General features: G+C 44.0%; 1 protein-coding gene across 1 annotated transcript; it reads right to left on the bottom strand.

The window, feature by feature from the left end:
• Positions 1-539: 539 nt before the first annotated feature.
• irs2b (insulin receptor substrate 2b) lies at positions 540-14,816 on the bottom strand. The gene is made up of 2 exons (XM_043248303.1): positions 11,445-14,816; positions 540-2,758 (listed from the first exon to the last, which is right to left on the bottom strand). Exons 1-2 carry the CDS (start codon positions 14,614-14,616, stop codon positions 2,754-2,756), a joined length of 3,177 nt encoding a protein of 1,058 aa, XP_043104238.1. The 5' UTR covers positions 14,617-14,816; the 3' UTR covers positions 540-2,753.
• Between the last annotated feature and the right edge of the window lie 4,186 nt (positions 14,817-19,002).

Below are 19,002 nucleotides of genomic sequence, written 5' to 3'. Positions count from 1 at the left end.
ATCAGGGAGACTTGACACAGAAAACCGTCCGGTCCCAGCTCAGCGGGATCCCAGGAAAACCTGCATCTGCTTAGAAAGGCCAGAGGGAAGGATCCCAGACCTGTTTATTTTGATCCTTTTGTCGCCCGTTCCCGAACCCCCACGCTTTTGACACTGACCAGGCTGTGCAATTCTATCTTACAGCAAGACTTCATTACCATTTTAATTAGCAGGGGCTTGAGAATTAATAATCCTTCATCATATGGCTTTGGGCACAAAAATGCGTAATCCCTTTAGTCAGTTATGTATTCTGGGTCAGACAGTAGATCGGACCATTGTGAGTGTCTTCGTGAACTATTTGTTTAGTCTGCGTTTAATTAACCGCACAGACTCCCTGGAAGTTACATCACTTAGGTTGAATGTATTCTGAGCGTTTGAGTGCGACGTGTCAGATGATGAATGAAGACATCTGCTGTCTGGAGGAGCCAGGTTGTTTTTAGGAAGTCGTACGAGTCGTGTCAATTGTAAACCACGAAGCAGACACGAGCAGAGACGCCGGGTTTCTTAAATAATGTTAATTTTTTATTGCATGTGGCTATTCAGAATCAATACAGTTCTAAAGCAACGCTAATTACACTAAGTTTAAATTATCATTTCTAAGTAGCATCACAATGCAAAGAATATGAAGTATGTACAATGGAAGACACAGGAAGAAGAAAAAAAAAAAAAAAAAACTTGCTCAGGCATTGAAATATTCAAGCTTTTCATACTGAGAAACAGCGTTCGCGTAAGAACACTGCCGAAATTACTGTCAGGATTCAACAGCAAAAAAGAACGATGAGACAAAAAAACACTTTTCCATTTAAAAGTTGGCAGAAAAAAGGTGTACAGCAAAAACGTTCTTAAGGTTTTAAATATATTAACACAGTATTTATACATTTGGTTCCTTTCTGTAAACTAATCTTTAAAAAAATGTAAATATTGCATATGCCGTTTGTGAATTTGTACCTATTTTTTGTAATATCAAGTATTATTCACTGAATTTTATTTCTTTTTAATATCATAGCATTATCAAATATCCTCCGAGTGGCATTTATTATACAGTGTACATACTTTTACAAATGTACTGATAAATTAGAAAAGAAAAGAGCCAGGCCAAAGTTCAGCCTTTGGCAAGTACCTTCATTAGTGCTTTAGTTGTTTGGGGGAAATTCATTCAAACACGTACCATATATATATATTTATATCTATATACAAAAAGACATAAGTTATCATTTTTAACTTAAAAACGTCAGTTGCAATCTCTTTATACACTATGTACAGCTTTCTAGGCAAACGTTTTTATATACTTAAGTTGTGTGTGTGTGTGTGTGTGTTGTACTTTGTTTCGCTTGCTTGCGTGCGACTCTGCCTCTGTTGGTGGATGTTCGGGGCCGAGCGATCGGCCTCCTGCGAATACTCTACATTCAAAAGTGTCTTGTGTTACAATCTAAGGAGTTTGTAAGTGCAAGACAAAGCATTGGTTCTGACGAGTCTATCCCTGTCTGACGGTAGGGAGCAGCATTAATGGTGTCAGGCCTTCTGAGACGTCCCTGAATCTATCACTCTCTCTTGAGCCGACCGGGTGCGGGGCGTAAGGCGAAGGGAAGCCTGTGTGTTCAGAGCAGTGAGAGAGGGCAAGTCAGCAGAGGCTTCTGGGTCGTTAAAGACAGTGAGTTAAAGTGTGCTAGCGTGCCTAGGCTTGAGGTGAGGCGCTCCTCTCTCTGACCCGAGGCGCACGACATCATTCATCTAGCGTACCGTAAAGGTTGTGTGTTAATCGCGTGTGGCTTCGTTCCAAAACTGATAACTCTGGAAGCCTGCTTTGCATATGTGCGGGATGGCGGGCAGGCGGCCACCCGTCCGGTCCTTTACCAGCTCCGATAAATAGCATTATATTAAAATCCGTTTAAATATCTGTGTAGAATGCAAAATAACGTTAATAGATCTTTGATTGCAGCGCAAGACCTTCCTCGGCTGCAGTACAAGACATTCATGGCAAACAGTAATCTTTGATACTCTCGTGAGTGTATGCAGGTCCTCCAGAAAACACTGTTTGACAGCACAGTCAGTAAGGCTTTGGATTGGTGTTTTTTGTTTCGTTTTGTTTCGTTTTTTAAGAAAACATTCACTTGTAAAAATAAATTAGTTTCTCAATATATATATATGTATATATATATATATATATATATATATATATTTTTTTTTTTTTTTTGTAAGTCATAACCTGGCTCGTTCTGAGGTAGGGTTTCCAAGTGACTGCTTTTTCCGATTTCCAATTGAGTAAATTTCTGAAATGCCGCGCACGCACGCATACGCGCGCGCCGCGGGGGTAAATAAATAAGCGACTTGTTGTGTACGCGTGCGTGTTGCCGGTCGGACGTCTCTCCTCTCGTTGGGTTCACAGGATTTGGAGGGGGTTGAGGGACACTGGCCACTCGAAGTCCAGAGCTCGTAACAAAACCGGTGGAAAAAGAGTCCGTAACGCAACTGAGGGAAGGGACTGTAGTGAGTAACAGATGGACAGGAAGTCCCGCCTCTGTGTCTTTGAATCATCGTCGTGCCTCGCGCTGGGGGTCAAGTGTCCGTGTTGCTGTGACGACGGCCATTCGAATGGATTCGGGAGGTCAGGGATCAGCAGAGAGCTGAAGCAGCAGCAGCAGCAGCAGGTCCATCTGTCCACAGGAGCGCCTCCTCTTCTCCTCTCGATGGAGCAACGAGGAGACCGGCTCTGTTTAGTCTGCGAGAAAGAAGAGAGAGAGAGAGAGCGCATTAATGCGACGTCTATAAATATCCAGACAGAGAAAGCGCACGAACCAATAAAACTCAATGTTCTTTGAGATCAACGCGGTCGCGCCGCTGTCACATAACACAACAGCCTTTTATGGGCATTCGCTATTTCTGCATTTTTCTGAAATACTATCATATTCCTCTGTGCCTTGTCTGGAAAATCTTCCCTTTTCACAGAGCGCTGTGTGTTTTTCCATGACCGTCCCGTATATGTGATTTATACACGAGGAATGAAGCAGACTAGTGGGGGGATAAAAGGTTACGCGCTCCCCCTCTCTCATTCTCTCCTTTACCAAGTAAGGAATGCACGCTCTTTCGCTACGAGCAACAGAAGTGGCAGGTGCTCCGAGACAGACGAGGGAAACACTCGCTGACATTTAGCACTATGCAGCTGACGGAAAGAGCACAAAAATACAACACATCCACCACCACCACCACACGGCCTTAAATGTTCAGCAATATCCATGTTAAATGTCATTTAATATTCCAATATTTAAATTTAGATCTGTTTTTTTTTTTTTTTGTGCAAAACATTTCTGGGTTTCTGGTCACATCTGCTTGCACTCTTTGAGGGAACATCCAGTATCTGGGGTGCGTTAGCTAAATATGGTTGTTAGTTCCACTGAACTCTATTGGTAACGTTGGAACTTGAGACCATAGTTGCTTTTGGCAAACGCACCCCTGATTGTTTCTGCATGTTAAGCTCAAACAGGACAGGGGGGTTTCAAACTGGGATATCGGGACCCCCAGGAGGCTAAAAGGAGGTCCGCAGAAAATGTGAGACTTTTAAGGGTTCACGTTTTACAATATTTTCACATTTATACAGTTTAATATTAATAGCACCATCAGATCCAGATTTTCACATAATTGTATCTCAACCCTTTATATAATTAATTTTATGTAGCTTTTAGGTGACATAAATCTTAATTTAAAAAAAAAAATGTGGTACAAGGTCACATTTATAAAATGTGGCCACAAAGTAAAATTTTTTGAAAATTAATTCTTAATTTGTGGCCACGATATCTATATCCATTTGTTTCATAAACTCTAAAACTAAAGTTATAGCTGACTTTTGCCGTGGCTTTAATAGCAATTTCAACCCAATCATTTTATTTTGTAAGCACCTTGCTGACTTTACAATATTTTTTCTGTCATTGCATAAATACACATGTATGTGTAATGTAATTTTAGAAAAGTTCACTTATAGCAGCACAGCCAAACAGTTTTCGCCTGGTTAACTGCACATGAAATATATAGTGAGTGCAAGAATCCATCCTGCGTGAATGGTCTCATAAGAGAGAGAAAAAAATGACTTGCATCACCTTTTTGTTTGAAAAGCAAACATCAAAGTGTCATTTGACAGTTTGCTTCTCTCTCTTGCCGCTGTCTGGGTTCTGTTTACAAGACTAGATCGCTATCCTGACCTTTCACCCGTTGTACTTGTTCGTGAGGTTTAATTTGCATATAAGCCTCACACTGGGCGGAAGTTTCTGCAAACACAAACCCCTCATGGGCCTGTCCTGCCTGGCAGTGATCTAGCGCCGCCCTCCCTCCTCCGATCTCCTCCTCCAGCTTTTCATCCGCCTAGAACAAGAGCTGTTTTCATAGAGCGAGACTCACTCTCACACACACTTAACAAACCCTTGATTCACGGCCATCGGCTATACGGCACGCCATAATCGCTCCCATTATCTGGACTGCCCGCACACATTCCCAACACTTCCGCATGTGAGCCCGATATCACAACATCCACTCCAACAGGGATGGAAGTAATTCCCATGAACGTCAGTAAGGCTGCATTCTCTCACGGAGAGCTGGGTGAAGTCAGGGAGGAGGGGCCAGCGAGAGGTCAAGCGTTTTCACGGTCGTAAAAGAGCCTCATCTTTTCCTGCTCTTTGATACCTCCCTCTGTGTGGTATTACGAGGTATTACTCTTCCAGTTAAGTGCTGACAGAACTGTTTGCTCATGGCCAACTAGTAAAGACAGAGAAGAAGTAAGAGAGAGAGAAAGAGGAAGAGTAGGTGCTTTCCGATGTCCTTTCAACTTTACCGACTGTTTGATAAATTGCAGAAAACATGTTTACGCCGCTGCCTCACCCTGATGGTAAACACACACACACACACACACACACACACACACACACAAACAAACACAATGATAAAAACTACATCTACAACAGTAGCAAGCTTCTGATTGGTCGATGCACTGAACGCAGCATCCCAAGTTTAAACGTCTACTCTTAAAAGATTATGTTGTCCTTTTCAGTAGTCTAAAGGCTCTTATATGAGATGAGGTTGCCGTTTTTTGTTCACGTGACTGGAGCTGTAATATATAACTTCATTTAGACAGTATTTAAATTTTTTTTGTGCCCAGATTCCAGATTGTCAAATAACTGTACCTTGGCCAAATATCGCCCTATCGTAACGAACTATGTATCAATGGAAAGCTTACTTATTTCTAAATCTCAATTTTGAAACATTGCGTGCTCCAGGGTCACACATGGACTACAAAAAAAATAGTGAATTGGTCATCAGCTGTTACAGCGGCCCTACATTTTTGAGTTATTGTGGTCAAACGACGGAAATGCGTTGTGTTCAAGAAGCAGTTGTAACTAGGCAGTTTGTTCATCATACTATAATGGCTAATCCGTGAGTTACGGGTGCTGTATTTTTTGTTATAAATTGAGAAAATTCTCTTAATTATTTACACTATTAGCTGAGAAAGTTTGTCCTAATGGAGGCTATGATGTGTGTCCAGCGTCGCCCCTAAAATGGATAATGCCATTATATGACCTAACCTACTTTACTGTCACCACTCAATGCTTCAGAGACACCACCTCTAAAACAACTGCACTATATTGACTACAGAAACATCAGTGTAACCTCTTACGTGACAGCGCAGTGGAAACCTTGATGTGAACTTGAGCTTGGCTGCTCGTATCCATAGTCTCATAGTACCATGTCGGGTGGTCTGCTTCCGTCATGTGTATAAATAGACTCAAAACAGACAACAGATCCCTTTCCCCCACTCGCTGATTCTCACATTCACACTGATGCCACAGGGCTGGAGTCATGTGAGTCCGTGTGTGTGTGTGTGTGTGTGTGTGGGGAGGTCAGAGAGGCAGCTTGAATTTCACACAGCTAATTAAGCAAGAGGAAGCTTGGCAATTCCATGGATGTCCCATTCTGATCCGGAAAAGCAGAAAAAAACACAGCACCAAAGAACGAAGGGAAAGAAAGCCATGAGGTCATGGGACAAGCACTCAACAGAGAAGCAGAGAGATGAATGAGCAGAGGGAAGAACTGGATATATTTTATCTGTCTTTTATTGAAACTTCATTGAGATCTGGCTTTAACTCTGTTTAACAATTTTCAAAAATCTTGTTTTGTTTTTTTTTTTTTTTATTAATCTCAACCAAACTGCTGTTGGATTATTTAAATCAGGTTAGAAAACAAAAAAAAAATACAATAAACAATTAAAAAAATCATAATATCTTTAAAAAACGATTAAAAAAAAGTTATGTTTTTGCAAAACCTTTTCCTTTAAACGTTTTGATTTCAGTGTTACATTTGAATTTTTATTATTTTATTATTTTGTTCTCCGATTTTTTTAATTGTTTTGTTAATTTATTGCAATTAATGAAAACTATTTTAATAGTTTTAGTTAATCATAAGTGAAAGTGATGAACAAATGACTCATTTGAAACGGCTGAACTTGAAAAACTACCACTTAATTGAATAAACTGATGCGACTGATGAGCTTATAATAAGCAAAAACCTTTTGTTTACTTAAGATGAATCAAACTGAGTATCAAAATTAGAACATTGCGTAGCTATAATTTAATAATAATAATAATAATATAAAAAAACAACAAAAACAGAATTCTTCAGGATATGCTGCTTCCTATAGCTGAATGAATAAATACAAATCAAATCAACAAATATAAAAGTTAAATGTAAATACGCTCAAATTCAAATATCAGTAAGAGCAGATGGAAACCAGAAGTGGGAGGTCTTCTTGAACCCTCTGACCTCGAATTCCCTCCCCATCCCTCTCCTCTTGTTTTGTCTCTCAGAGCGATCTCTCAACTCATAAACAACTTCAGATCGGCATAGCTGCGTGCAACATATTGCTTCCTAAACACATTTATGACATTGAAACTTCCCCGCGCCTGTGTGAGAAATCAGCACAGGTATTTAAAGCAGCTGTAATCCGGACCCCTCTGGTTCAAGACGACAGCCTGTGAACCCGCTGCCCCCAAACCCCAAAACTACCCCCCAACTCACGCGCGCGCATTTGTCCCGAGACTCATTTTTTATTTATTTCACACAGGTTAAATTTAGCCCCCTGAAGCCAGGCCTGGAAAAGTCTGGCGTTCTCGCACACATAAAACACACAACTGTTCTCACACACGAGGCGTATTTACAGTAGTGAGAAAAGCAGCTGAGTGACTGCCTGTACTGTAAACATGTGCTAGTGTTACTAATTTATTTACCTACGCCGCTCTCATATATCATAGATGGGGGGTATCGGTTTTAACCCGTGGGGTAGAAATAATGTTTCTGCTCATCTTCACTCAGCAGGATCTTCCATTAGGGATGTTCACACTGTCAGCGATTTTTTTTATTTTTTTTTAAAGTGAGAGTTAAAGTGAGACAGCAAAATAAAATTCCCTCATTCGAATGTGGCTGTCCATGTCACGAAACATCACGAAGCACGCGGACTACTGTGCGAGGAACGATTTGTTAACACATCAGTGACAGATTCTCAGCTCAGTGCCAACCTGCAACAGTCTGGACATCATCAGCTACGGGAAAGAAAGGAAGAGATGTCTGGGTAAAAGGTTATACCGTGTGCTTGGTGGGATGATCTTCGTGTGTAAATGTCACGGTCTAATCTCATAACATTATAGCCAACTAAGCCAATAGAGCTCAGCGGTTGCATGGAAATGATCGGCAGCCGTGAATAAGAAAGTGTGTGCATAAGGGTGTGTGTGAGCTCAGCAGATCTCAGTCATTCCCTTTTAAACAAATCCAAAAGGCAGCGGCAAAGATAATGCCCAAGGAGCCATTTAAATTCATTTGATGACTGTAAAGCATCGCTATATATTCTGTTCCCTCTGCCACACACGCTCAGATCACTTAGCTCAGCAGGGGGAGAAAAGGAGTATTCATTCAGAATCAGGCCACATGCCACGCAATTATTCCCACACACGGCACGTGCTTAAAAAGAGCTCCCTATGCAGATTTCAAATGATATTTTCCAGTCACATCCCACTCATTCCACATGCTAAACATGCACACGCACACACACACACATATTAAGTGTATAGAATGTTAACATAGTCTTGTATGTTAAATGCTATATACTTTACACGCACATACAGAAATGATAGAGAGTGATGAATGTACCGTGTTGATCCAAGAAGTCAAGGACAGAGGTACAGAAAGTACATTTCTCTTTGCTATAGATACATATTATCCCAAGAAAGACAGAAGGGGTATAAGATGAAAGCATTATTTGGGAGTAAATCTCACGAAACATTAGAAATTCACATAAATAAATTGTTGTGACGATTATGTATTGGGGTATTTTTATATTAGAATACAATGACAGAAATGCAACGCGTTACTTATTTCCATATTTGTCATAACATTACAAAAAAAATAAAATAGGCCAAATTTTCTTTAAGCTATTTCATTGATTTAAAAAAAAATAAAGGTATTTTTATATTAGAATAAAATGACAGCAGTACAGCACATACTCAGCATGTTATTTTCTCCATATTGGGGGAATTAGTAGGTATTTGTGATAGCATTGCAAAAAAATCGAATAAAAATTAAATAAAGTAAAGTAAGCCAAATTTTCTTTAAGATATACTATTGATTGTAAGGTGAAACATGTTAAGCAGATGGCAGGCTTGAAAATCACCCGCATATGTGTGTGTGCATGTTTGCCATTTACTTGGTCACCATATAAAGCTTCTCAACAATGTCTAATCTGTGGCAGCATGTAATCCGCCTTATCTGTGCTGCTAAAAGTAGGGAGCAGTGAGAGCATTTAACAGAACATCTTGGATGAGTTTAACACTATAAAATCTGCTACAATAGCAGGTACTTACAGAGTCAACAACAACAGGACTAAGAGATGAAGAAGGATATGAAGGGAGAAAAAAGGATGATTAGTGATCGACAGGGAAAGCAAAAATAAAATAATACCTCAAATATGAAAATAACGAGAGGAGATATTAAATCAACAGAAAGATGTTGGATTAGTATTCAAAAGGAATAGGTGTGCGTTTGTGATGGGGGATGGTCGTCTGAATCGCTTCTCTAGAAATAAAAGCAGGGAAATTGATAGACACAATCTCACCGCTACACTTTTCAATGAAATCAAGTCTATCAAAGCAGAAAGGGGCGTGACCCTGTGTGTCTGCAACAAAGGGAGATTTCACTTTTATTTCAGGCTTGTGTCAAATGTTTTCACTGGCTATGTGACTGTATCTCCTGTATCTCTCTCTGAGCTGTTGTGTGGGACAGCAGATGGTCGCTAATCATTAGTGTATTGTCAGGGCTCTGATGGGCCTGATAACCACTGTGCACTGCTTGGAATGGCAGGTGCACGACCCTGGCCCCCACCATCTGCTGGCCCAGCCCCTCTCACACACACCGCTCTCTGGGGGGGGAGGCTTCTCCGGAAGCCCACTCGCAGACACACTCGGCTTCTTGGGATATCCTAATAGTAAATCTTTAATAAGTCAACGTTTGCCGTTTCCTGAAGAAAGAAAGAAAAAAAAAAAAATCCAATCTAAGAAAACATAAGTGCACAGCACTCTCAATGCTGATCTCAATAGCCCTCTACGTCCAAGGCCGGAGGTGACCGATTTGACGTGTTTTACCGTTTAATGACGCGGATATGAAAAACACAGAAATGAACAAAATAAGCAAGAACGCGACAAAAACCAATCGGACCTAACAAAATGAAGCGCAGTCACAAACCAGAGTCAAACATCCGGCACACTGTGTAAATACGTAGTTGTGTTTGTCCAAGTACGCGTCTGCTTCCCATTCACAAACGTACTATTCAAATCAGTGTGTAAAAGTGACGGGAGGAGGGAAGGAGTGGAATGTGGCATTACAGAGGCTGGCGTAGTAAACAGAGTGCAGCCTATCCGTGCTCTCATCTCTGCTCAATGGATCCCGTGCTGGCGCACGTTCCTATCAGGAAGACTATCGGGTCATCCTACACAAATAAGAGCTCTGTTCTGTCTCTGTGGCTCATCTTTTGTTTTGTTGGAATGTTGTCGCGGCCAATCACAGAAAAGGACGGCTGAGCTCTGGCGAGAGAGTGTCGATGTTTGTGCGAGTTTTTTTTTTTTTTGTGGTCTCCTCCCACTGTTCCAGGGCTTCCGTGGCCCGCGGCTACGCATTTCTGCCCCGTCCACTTGTAGAGGTAAACGGAGAACAGCAGAAACACCTGCTCCGCCGGCACAAACACACTCGCACACACCCCAAAGATCATAATTGAGCTTCTGATGTCGTCTATTTGCCCTGCGTGGTGCGTGCTTCTGCTTCTAGACTCTTTTGTGAAGGGCCATTCACCAGACAAGCCGCTCTGTCCTTCGAGTGCAATCTTTCACCTTGACTTTTTTTCAGCGCAGGGGTCTCAACAAAATGCAGAGTACTCTTTTTAACACTTACATACACACTTAATGCAATCTCACTTATACAAAGCTCGAGAAGAACAACACCTCCTATCTCGCTGTGTGTTTCAACGCACGAGTCCACGTGAGTCTATATCTGTCTAGCAGCCCACGTGTTTATCTGTGAGCTACAAAAACAACTTTGTTTTTCAAGTTGTGCCGAAAAACAAAAGGTGGGTCGTTCCTTGAAAGAACCCTGGCAGGTCGGAAAAACAAACCAATGTTAACCTCTCCGATCGACCTTTGCACACGTTCTGCATTCCAGCCCTGAAACCCTCTACCTGAAAACGGATAAACAACTGACTCACTTGTTTTTATCTGAGCTACTGTTCACTCAAGTGTGACACAATGACTAATTGTGATTCAGAGAATGAGTCAAGGCATGATGCAAATATCGGGAACGATTTCTCTTTTGCTGGATTATTGAAATGCGGATATGAACTCACTTTCTTTCTCTTTTGCATTTACATCCTCTTAACCTGACCGCATCCCACAGAGTCGTCACGCTATTGTCTGCAAAATCAATGTAAAGAAGCAGCTCCAGCATAGAGGAATAAACCCTTTAACTGAGCTGTTTTCATCCTAAACACTCTGCAGGCACGGATGAAGCGATCAGTCTCTGTGAATAAAAACTGCGCCACAGCTTTTAAAGAGGCTTTTCCATCATTCTGACACTCAAGTTGCTCAATTAGCTCTCTCACATGAGAGGGAAATCTGTCATGTGCCACGTTCATCTGGTGCACGAGCAATGTGCTGTTGTTATTTTAGCAAAAATAAACTGTCACGTCAAAGTGCGGCACATTAACACAGCTAATAATCGTTCTGAATAAACAATTCAGAGCAAAGTAATATGAAAGGAATGACTGTAAACATTAACTAATGAAGGTAGTGAGTTTGCGCATCAACAGTTATGAATTCAATTACAAAGCTTACCTTTTACTGTTGTTGCTGTCTCCTTGAACCCAAGGCTGGCATACGGACTAGCATGTATTCCGTTGATGCCCTCTTTACAGCAGCTGGCAGCTTTGAACCGGACTAGAGAATCACAGCTGGTGAGTCCTCCATCCATCAAGTTTAAGGCAATGTAGTTAAGTCCATTCTGAAAGCCAGCCGACGTCTCCCTGCACATGGGACTGTTATACTCTTCATCCGATCCTTCGCTGTTCTTCACAGAAACGGACACGTTCTCCACAGAGGCCGAACCGTGCCGCCTGGCATCGTGCGCGAATGAGGGAAAAACTGGTGTTACGGTGGTGGTAGAGGAGAACGTCTCCGAACTGTGCCGCCTGCGTCCCTGGGGGTCGGCACGAATCACCTTGGCCCCCCGGTCAGGGTCCACCAAGGCCAGAGTGGTGCCACGCAGTAGGAAAGCCTCAACGGCAGGCACTCCCACATCCTCTTCCACGGTCAGCCTCTGCATGCAGGAGGACGGGCTGATGGTCTGCCCACCTTCTGAGGGCTGCGAGACAGGCTGAGGAGGGGAAGCGGGCACGCCGAACGTCATCTCTGTGTAATCGTCTTTAGCTTTGTCGACCGGGCCCGCCGGTGCCACCTGTGCAGTGAGGTGGTACCTCTGGTCTTCCTCCTTTTCCTCGGAGTGGGCGGGGCAGGACGTGAGCTCGGGAAGGGGCTCCAAACGATCGGATGGAGCAGCGTTTCCAGATTTGGGTGACTGCAAGCTCACGTCAATGTTCATGTAATCAGAGATGGGGGAAGTCCTGTGATCGGCGGACGAGCCGAGGGATGAGGCTGGGCTCTCGGAGGAAGCAGTCGAGGGCGGAGTGCAACTTTCAGCAACACGTCCAAAGTCTATGTTTATGTACTCGCCAGGGCTTTTTGGCTCGGAGGGGAAGGGATGCTCATTCATGCTAGGCAATGTGCGAAACGTATCTAGGGAGAGGCGGGTTGGCCGGCTGATCCTGTGCCGGAGGATCAGGCTGTCTGTGCGGCTGTGTCTTAGTGGAGATGGGGATGCTGTGTTTACTAACTCCTCTATTATCCTGTGACTTTGAGGATTCATGACAACATACTGATCACTGTCCGCATCCTTTAGCATCTGCTGGGGCTTTTGACAGCGGGGCAAAGAGTTAAACGAGTGAAGCTGTCGGAGACAGGGAGACTGCTCTATACCCACAGGGCTCAGGTAGTAGTCTGGTGGCGTGACCGAATCTGCAGGAGACATGTTGAGGTACTCGCCATTCGTCAGTTTCCCATCCGAGCTGTCTATGGAGAACTTAGAGCCGCACAGCATCCTCATGTAGCCACTGTCATCCAGAGAACAGCTGCTGGGGGAATTGGTTCTGTAACCATTAGCTATAGTAAGGGGGTGCGTTCTGGGGTTGATGATCTGCTTGGGGGCAGAAACGCACATTGGGCTCATAGGCATGTAGTTGTCACCCTTCCCCCCTTGAGGGGCCACACCTGGCGTCATTGGCATGTAGCCATCGTCGCCTAGATTACTGCTGGAACTTTTCAGCAGCAGTCCAATTTCGATGTCCCCGTAATCCTCAGGGTACGTGACTTTTGGGGATGCGGTGTGAGAGCTGCGCCCCGAATGGCCTCCAGTCGTGTAAGTGGCTCTCATGAGCGTGTACTCGTCCAGCGAAGCCGAGGACACTTGTGATGGCACCCTCTTCTGGTAAGGCATAGTGAGGGAGTGCGTCCTCTTCCTGTAAGCATTCTCCAGATCCCCTCTGCTTTCCTCGACTGCTGCCCGGACGCTTCTCCGTCCACAGCTATTAGGTCTCTCCATGATCATGTATCCGTACAGGTCGCTGGGGGGGGTGTCAGTGAGCGATTCAGGTGTGTTGCTTCGGTTCGCCGCTAAAAGGTGCCGCACATCGCCCGGGCTGGAGCCGCACTCATCACAGGAGATGAAGCCGGCGTCGCTCGGGGAGCCCGAGATGGAAGCGGTGCAGCTGGAGGGGCGAGGGCCACCTTCTGTGTTATTGCCGCAGGTCATGCTGACAGGGCTGGCGGCCGAGGGAGGGGAGTGAGACACAGGCATGCACATGGATTTACTATGCTGCAGGGATGACGCCTCAAACGTTCTGCACGGGCGAGCTGTCACCGTGTTTGAGCGGCTCAGGTGCGTCCTGTTCACACCCGGGCTGATGGGGCTGCCGTCGCCCTCGCTGGCCGTGCGAATCCTGCAAGACGTCAGTTTCGTCACGGGAGACGTCGCTGCCATGCTGTCGGTGCGCGAGCGCCGCTGCAGCCCGGTTTGACTCGGCGGGAGGTTGTTAAAGTGCCGCCTGGTGGGCACGGAGATGGGGTTGCTACCTGAGGACTGGCTTTTGCTGCGCGGGCGGAACTCCGACATCTCTTTCATGGCTTTCATCGCCTCCAAAATAGTCTCGTGAATATTTTGCGCCACCACCGAGTCGTCCGCCTGCATCCACAACTCGCCGGGTCCGATGGACGCGGACCGGCCCACCTCGATGAAGAAGAAGCTGTCCGAGTGTCCGCATCGGCGGATGTTCATCAGCTGCAAAATCACCGACGCCGCCTCCGTGTTGAGTTTGACGAAGCTGATCGTTCGGCTGGATAAACACAGCCTGTAAACGCCCGTTAAGTTTCTGCTCTGTCCGAGTCCTTTAGATTTCAGATTGACCTGCCAGACCTCCTTGTAAGTGGCGGAGACGGGCGTTATCACGCCGTAGCTCGCCTCATCAAAACCGACGAGGGATGACGCCGAATTATTCGCGGAGCCGTCGCTCACTTTCCCTTCGTTCATTAAATCCGTTAAGACCGTGTACCAGTCCTCCTGTTCCTGCTCGTTTTCGGCGGCCACGGCAAAATACTCGTCCTTGGTGTAAAGGGCGATCAGGTGTTTGTGTTTGGCATCGGCTCTCTTGTTGATGTTCAGGCACGAGTCCAAAGGTATAACCCGTTTAGCAGCCGACTTGTTTTTCCATTTCTTCTCGCTCTCGTAATACTCCAACCGGGCGCGGGAGCCCTCGCTCGGCTCCCTCAGCACAAAAAACCGCTTGTGTCCGTGCTTCTGCTTCCTCAGATAGCCGCATTTCTTAACGTGGTTGTTGTTCTTCACGATCATATTTGAAATCAGCTGTCCTCCGGTCGGCGGCGGACTCGCCATTCTCATATATGCTGTGAAGAAAAACTCTCACTTTTCCTTAACTTGTGCTGTCAGTCAGTTATAATCCTGTCAGACTCTCTTATGGACCCGGCTCGGAGCGCGCGTTCGCTGCGTGGAGCGGTTTAACAGTAAATAACACATATCGCTAAGTGACTGGAGTGAAGAGGAAAAACAACATGTGACGTCCTACACATCCAAGCTTTGGTTACAAAAAAAATAGAAAGAAAAAAATACGCACACACACAGAAACTAGGCGGTGCGAGCTTCGGGGGAAGGCGTACCTGTGAATCCGCCCCTTTTAACAGCTCATTGGGCTCATTGGTGGAAATGTCTGATTGGCAGTAGGGCGAACAAATCACGTTCTACTCCTGTCCGCCGCTCCGCCCCCACTGAAGCGGCTCGGGCTACGGGAGAATTGTCACAGGATCGCGCCACACCGTGCGCGCTGCTCGGAGAGCCGCTCGGTTTTACGCTTTTTACATTTTACTCAAATACGGAATAAAATGACTGCGTAGTCTATGGTTAAAATATTCTCGGGGCGTTTTAGGGAACAGCTGGGGTGGTTAAAACAGCCAGTAAGTACTGATAGGGGCGCAACTTTTTTCTGCATTTTGTTATTTGTTCTTTAATTAATTATTTCTTTCGTAAAGTCAAATCTCCGATAAGCTAGCGAATGCGGTTTAGCTCACGTAGCTATTGCAGAATGTCGCAATTCACCATTATTAAGTTCAGCGTATCGTTTGCTGTGCTGCTAAATCTGCAAGTGTTCTGGTGTGTGTTTCTCGGATGAGGATTACGCCTAAAATCATCATCAAATGTCCCGTTTATTTATGTACAGTCCACTTGCAAGAGTAACATAAACTACTCCTTTTAATGTAAACTATAATACTGTATGATTTGGTACATTTTTTTGTTGAAAGATCGACCCAGATCACGTCAGTATACGCATCACCCCAGCTCTGACGCATCATAAAATTCATACGCGGTGCGCGTGACTTAATATGTATTCCTATACATTACTTCATTCTGCTGGCCTCGTTGTATTGACGCATTCAAGGCGAATCGTGAGTCTATAAAAAATAAAAGTTTGCGGAGCATCCTCGTTATGTAACGCAACCGGTGCTCTGTATTTACAGAGCCTGAACGCGTCTTGCGTTACGCGACTGCCTCTAGCGTTCCCGAATATTATGCGCGTGTGCGTTTGTCTCGCGTTTGCCTTCCACCAGAAGATTCTTTCCGGTCGTTGCCTTTTCCTCACACTCCCCTCCTTCGCGGCTTAATGTACAATGCCCCTCCTGCACCGCGAGCGAGCGACGGGACGAAAGACGCTCCCGACGCGATGAATGAACCGCAAACACCGCGCGCGCGCGCGATAAAGTTCTATTGCAGCGCGAGCGCTTTAGCTCGACGCGTCGGCGTCGCGCGCTAGTAGGAGGCCATCGGAGCGTATCTCGATCCCACGGTGTATTTATGTAACATAAATGAAGCGTTCAAACCCAGAATAGAAGGATGCAAGCGAAACTGTGTCAGTGTGTCCGCGTGGAAAGCGCGGAGCATCGGTTCTGCTCTAGTTTTTGGTGGGTATCGGCGATGACGCCGCGATGCAGGTCTGCTGAGGATTGAGTACGTCAGCGGCTGGCTATGTACGTAAAGAGAGAGATGCTTGTGCTCCTCTCAGATTAACTGAACTGTACTGTCTCGCTGTGCGTTACCCAGTAAGAGCACACACACACACACACACACACACACACACACACACACACACACCTCAAGGGGAAAGATGTCTCATCTGACAGAGGGGGAAAAACAGCAAATGAGACTATACTTCATTTTTTGAAGGCATTTCGCCGACACTGAGCGAAATGCGTTGCGTTGAGTTGCTTGAAAAATACAAAATGGGTGGAGTTTTTAACATGCTTTTGCATTTTATATTTTATAAGCCTAATGTGTGTGATGTATAAAACTATACTGTCTTCTGCGGATCATTAAAGTAGAGACCGATGTGTTTGTCTTCTCTAATTACCCCCTGATTGTCAGTTTATGAACGGTCTCATGTTTACGGCCTTGAAAAAAAGTCACAGAGGAATTGAAGACCTTTGCTTCCTCACACGCAGAGTTTTCGCTGTCTCAGCTAGATCGCCTCTTTATTCGGTGGCAAGGTCAATTATACGTATCTCTGAATGGGTCAATCAGGGCAGCAGTCCGCTGATTTGTTTGGAATGACTGGAAATGAAATCAAAATACGTACTGCTGCTGTCCTCTGCCCGTGAATGATTCGATTCAGCGGCTCCGTTGTGGGCTAAGAGTCACAGGCGCAGTAATGTCATTAATGTCACTGATTTTCACACCGTCACCCTCATTAATAAGCAAATGATAAGCTTGAGTGAAGCAGGTATGTATGTCATGTGAGACCTGCTAGAATTAATCGAGTAGACCAATATAAATAACCCCAGCCGCATTTGGGCAATGCAAAGCAGCTGTGTTTACAGCGCTGTAAATAATCAAAGCCAACAGCTTAACAATGTCATATTTTTGGTTATATTTATCGCTGTCTGAATTAAAGCGTTTTGTCATTGTGGATATGATATCGTCTATCTAATAAGCGTACCTTTTAAAAAATGTTTTAAGTGTACTGTAGTTATTTTTCACAAGGATAGACTGGTAAAATAGGTGAAAGCCTGGCCCAAACAGTCTCTGATGAATTGTTTTAGTTTCTAAGATCCAATGTTCCTTATTCAGTGTTTGCGGTAACTTGAGAGGAACCCCTGATGGGCTCAGTGTTGAACAAATTTGAAGCCTAACTTGGCAGGCTGGCCGTTGCGAACAATAGCGGCACTTGTCACATTCATTTGTCTGCTATTAAGTGGGAAACGTGCCTACACAGTTCTGCGATAACAAGGCATCAGACAAATGTAGAACTAATGGGAGGAAACAGTCAAAATCCGAAACATACAGTATAATGGGATTAAATTCAGTCTGGTTGTTTTTAAGTTACAGCATGCATGAAGTATGGAGCACGAACACTTCTCCTGACATACCTTGAGTGACACTGACCTGTGGTGGAGGAGCACACATAGTGCTTTCCCTCCCTCCCTCTCTCTCTCCAGCCTTCTCTGTTTGTGTGGGAAGATGGGAGAGTGTTGTGTGTGTGTGTGTTTATGTGTTTATCCATAAAGTCTTCTGGAGTAAAATGCAAATCAAGGCTTCATAAAACTGCAATAAGATGCATGATTTTTCTGCATTATGCATGTTCACAAACATGCAAAGCAGGTTTCATTTAAAGGTACAAAAGCATGTGCAAACACACACATGTAGGCACAAATTCGACATAAGGCCCATCTCGGGTCCATCTGCTCTTACTGATCCTTTCAGGTTCATTATTAAAGCATGCATATGTATCAGCTTTAAATTTACACACTGTGATCCATTAATTTACTACTTAATTGAATGCCCATCAAACTCTTATTTACGAGGGTGTAAAGTTGATCGTTCTGGACTGCTGCCATGACACTCTTTTCTACTTACAATTAAACTACAGGTGTGACATGACAGAGACATTAAAATTATAAGTGAAACATATGACAATCTTGAGTTTATATATATATATATATATATATATATATATATATATATATATATATATATATATATATATGTGTGTGTGTGTGTGTGTGTGTGTGTGTGTGTGTATTTTACAAAAAACATTAACAAAAAATTGCAAAGACATATTGTATTTTGTAAACATACTCCTATAATCCCCATACAACTTACATAAATGTATTTTTTGAGTACCCTATACCTACAACCAATCAAACAATATTTCATAATGTCTCATATAGCGGTGCTCATTCAGAAGCTCTTCTCAAACCTCAGACCATAGATATTGAAAAAAGATAAACATGAATAGATTCCTCTTTTTGATAGATTGGTGTTGGATTGTCCCATGTCAGGACCACATAGTTCTAAGGCTAACCGGGAAATCCCACAAAACTTTACATTCAGTCAATTAACCATTTATTTAAAATGTAATTTTATTGGATTATCCAGTGTGAATGTATTGCACATATGACCTTCCTTCACGCTGGGCCACGAGCTACTGTACAGGAATGCAAAACAATCCAAAAACATTTTCCCAGAAATAAATGTCCGGTTAATTGTTAATAATTTGACATTCTTGAATGAATGCATAAATATAAACGACTGATCAATCCATAAAGTGCTTTGCCCAAAATTGACATTTACAGATTTCCATGTGGGAAACACTTTTATCCAAAGCAACCTACAATGCAACGGTACGCTTTCCCCAGAAACCCATGACCCTGGCATGCTCTGCTTTAGAGCTACAGGAGTTATCCCAATTACTCCACACGCGCCCATTCTCCCGGACATGTA

This window comes from Puntigrus tetrazona, chromosome 9 (assembly GCF_018831695.1).
Source record: "Puntigrus tetrazona isolate hp1 chromosome 9, ASM1883169v1, whole genome shotgun sequence".
NCBI classification, from domain to species: Eukaryota; Metazoa; Chordata; class Actinopteri; order Cypriniformes; family Cyprinidae; genus Puntigrus; species Puntigrus tetrazona.
Note: the sequence above shows the minus strand (reverse complement) of the source record. Positions and strands in the feature narration are given on the sequence as shown.

What these genes read in the sequence shown, in the direction of transcription:
- irs2b (XM_043248303.1), bottom strand. Translation starts at nt 14,616, where the DNA reads ATGAGAATGGCGAGTCCGCCGCCGACCGGAGGACAGCTGATTTCAAAT.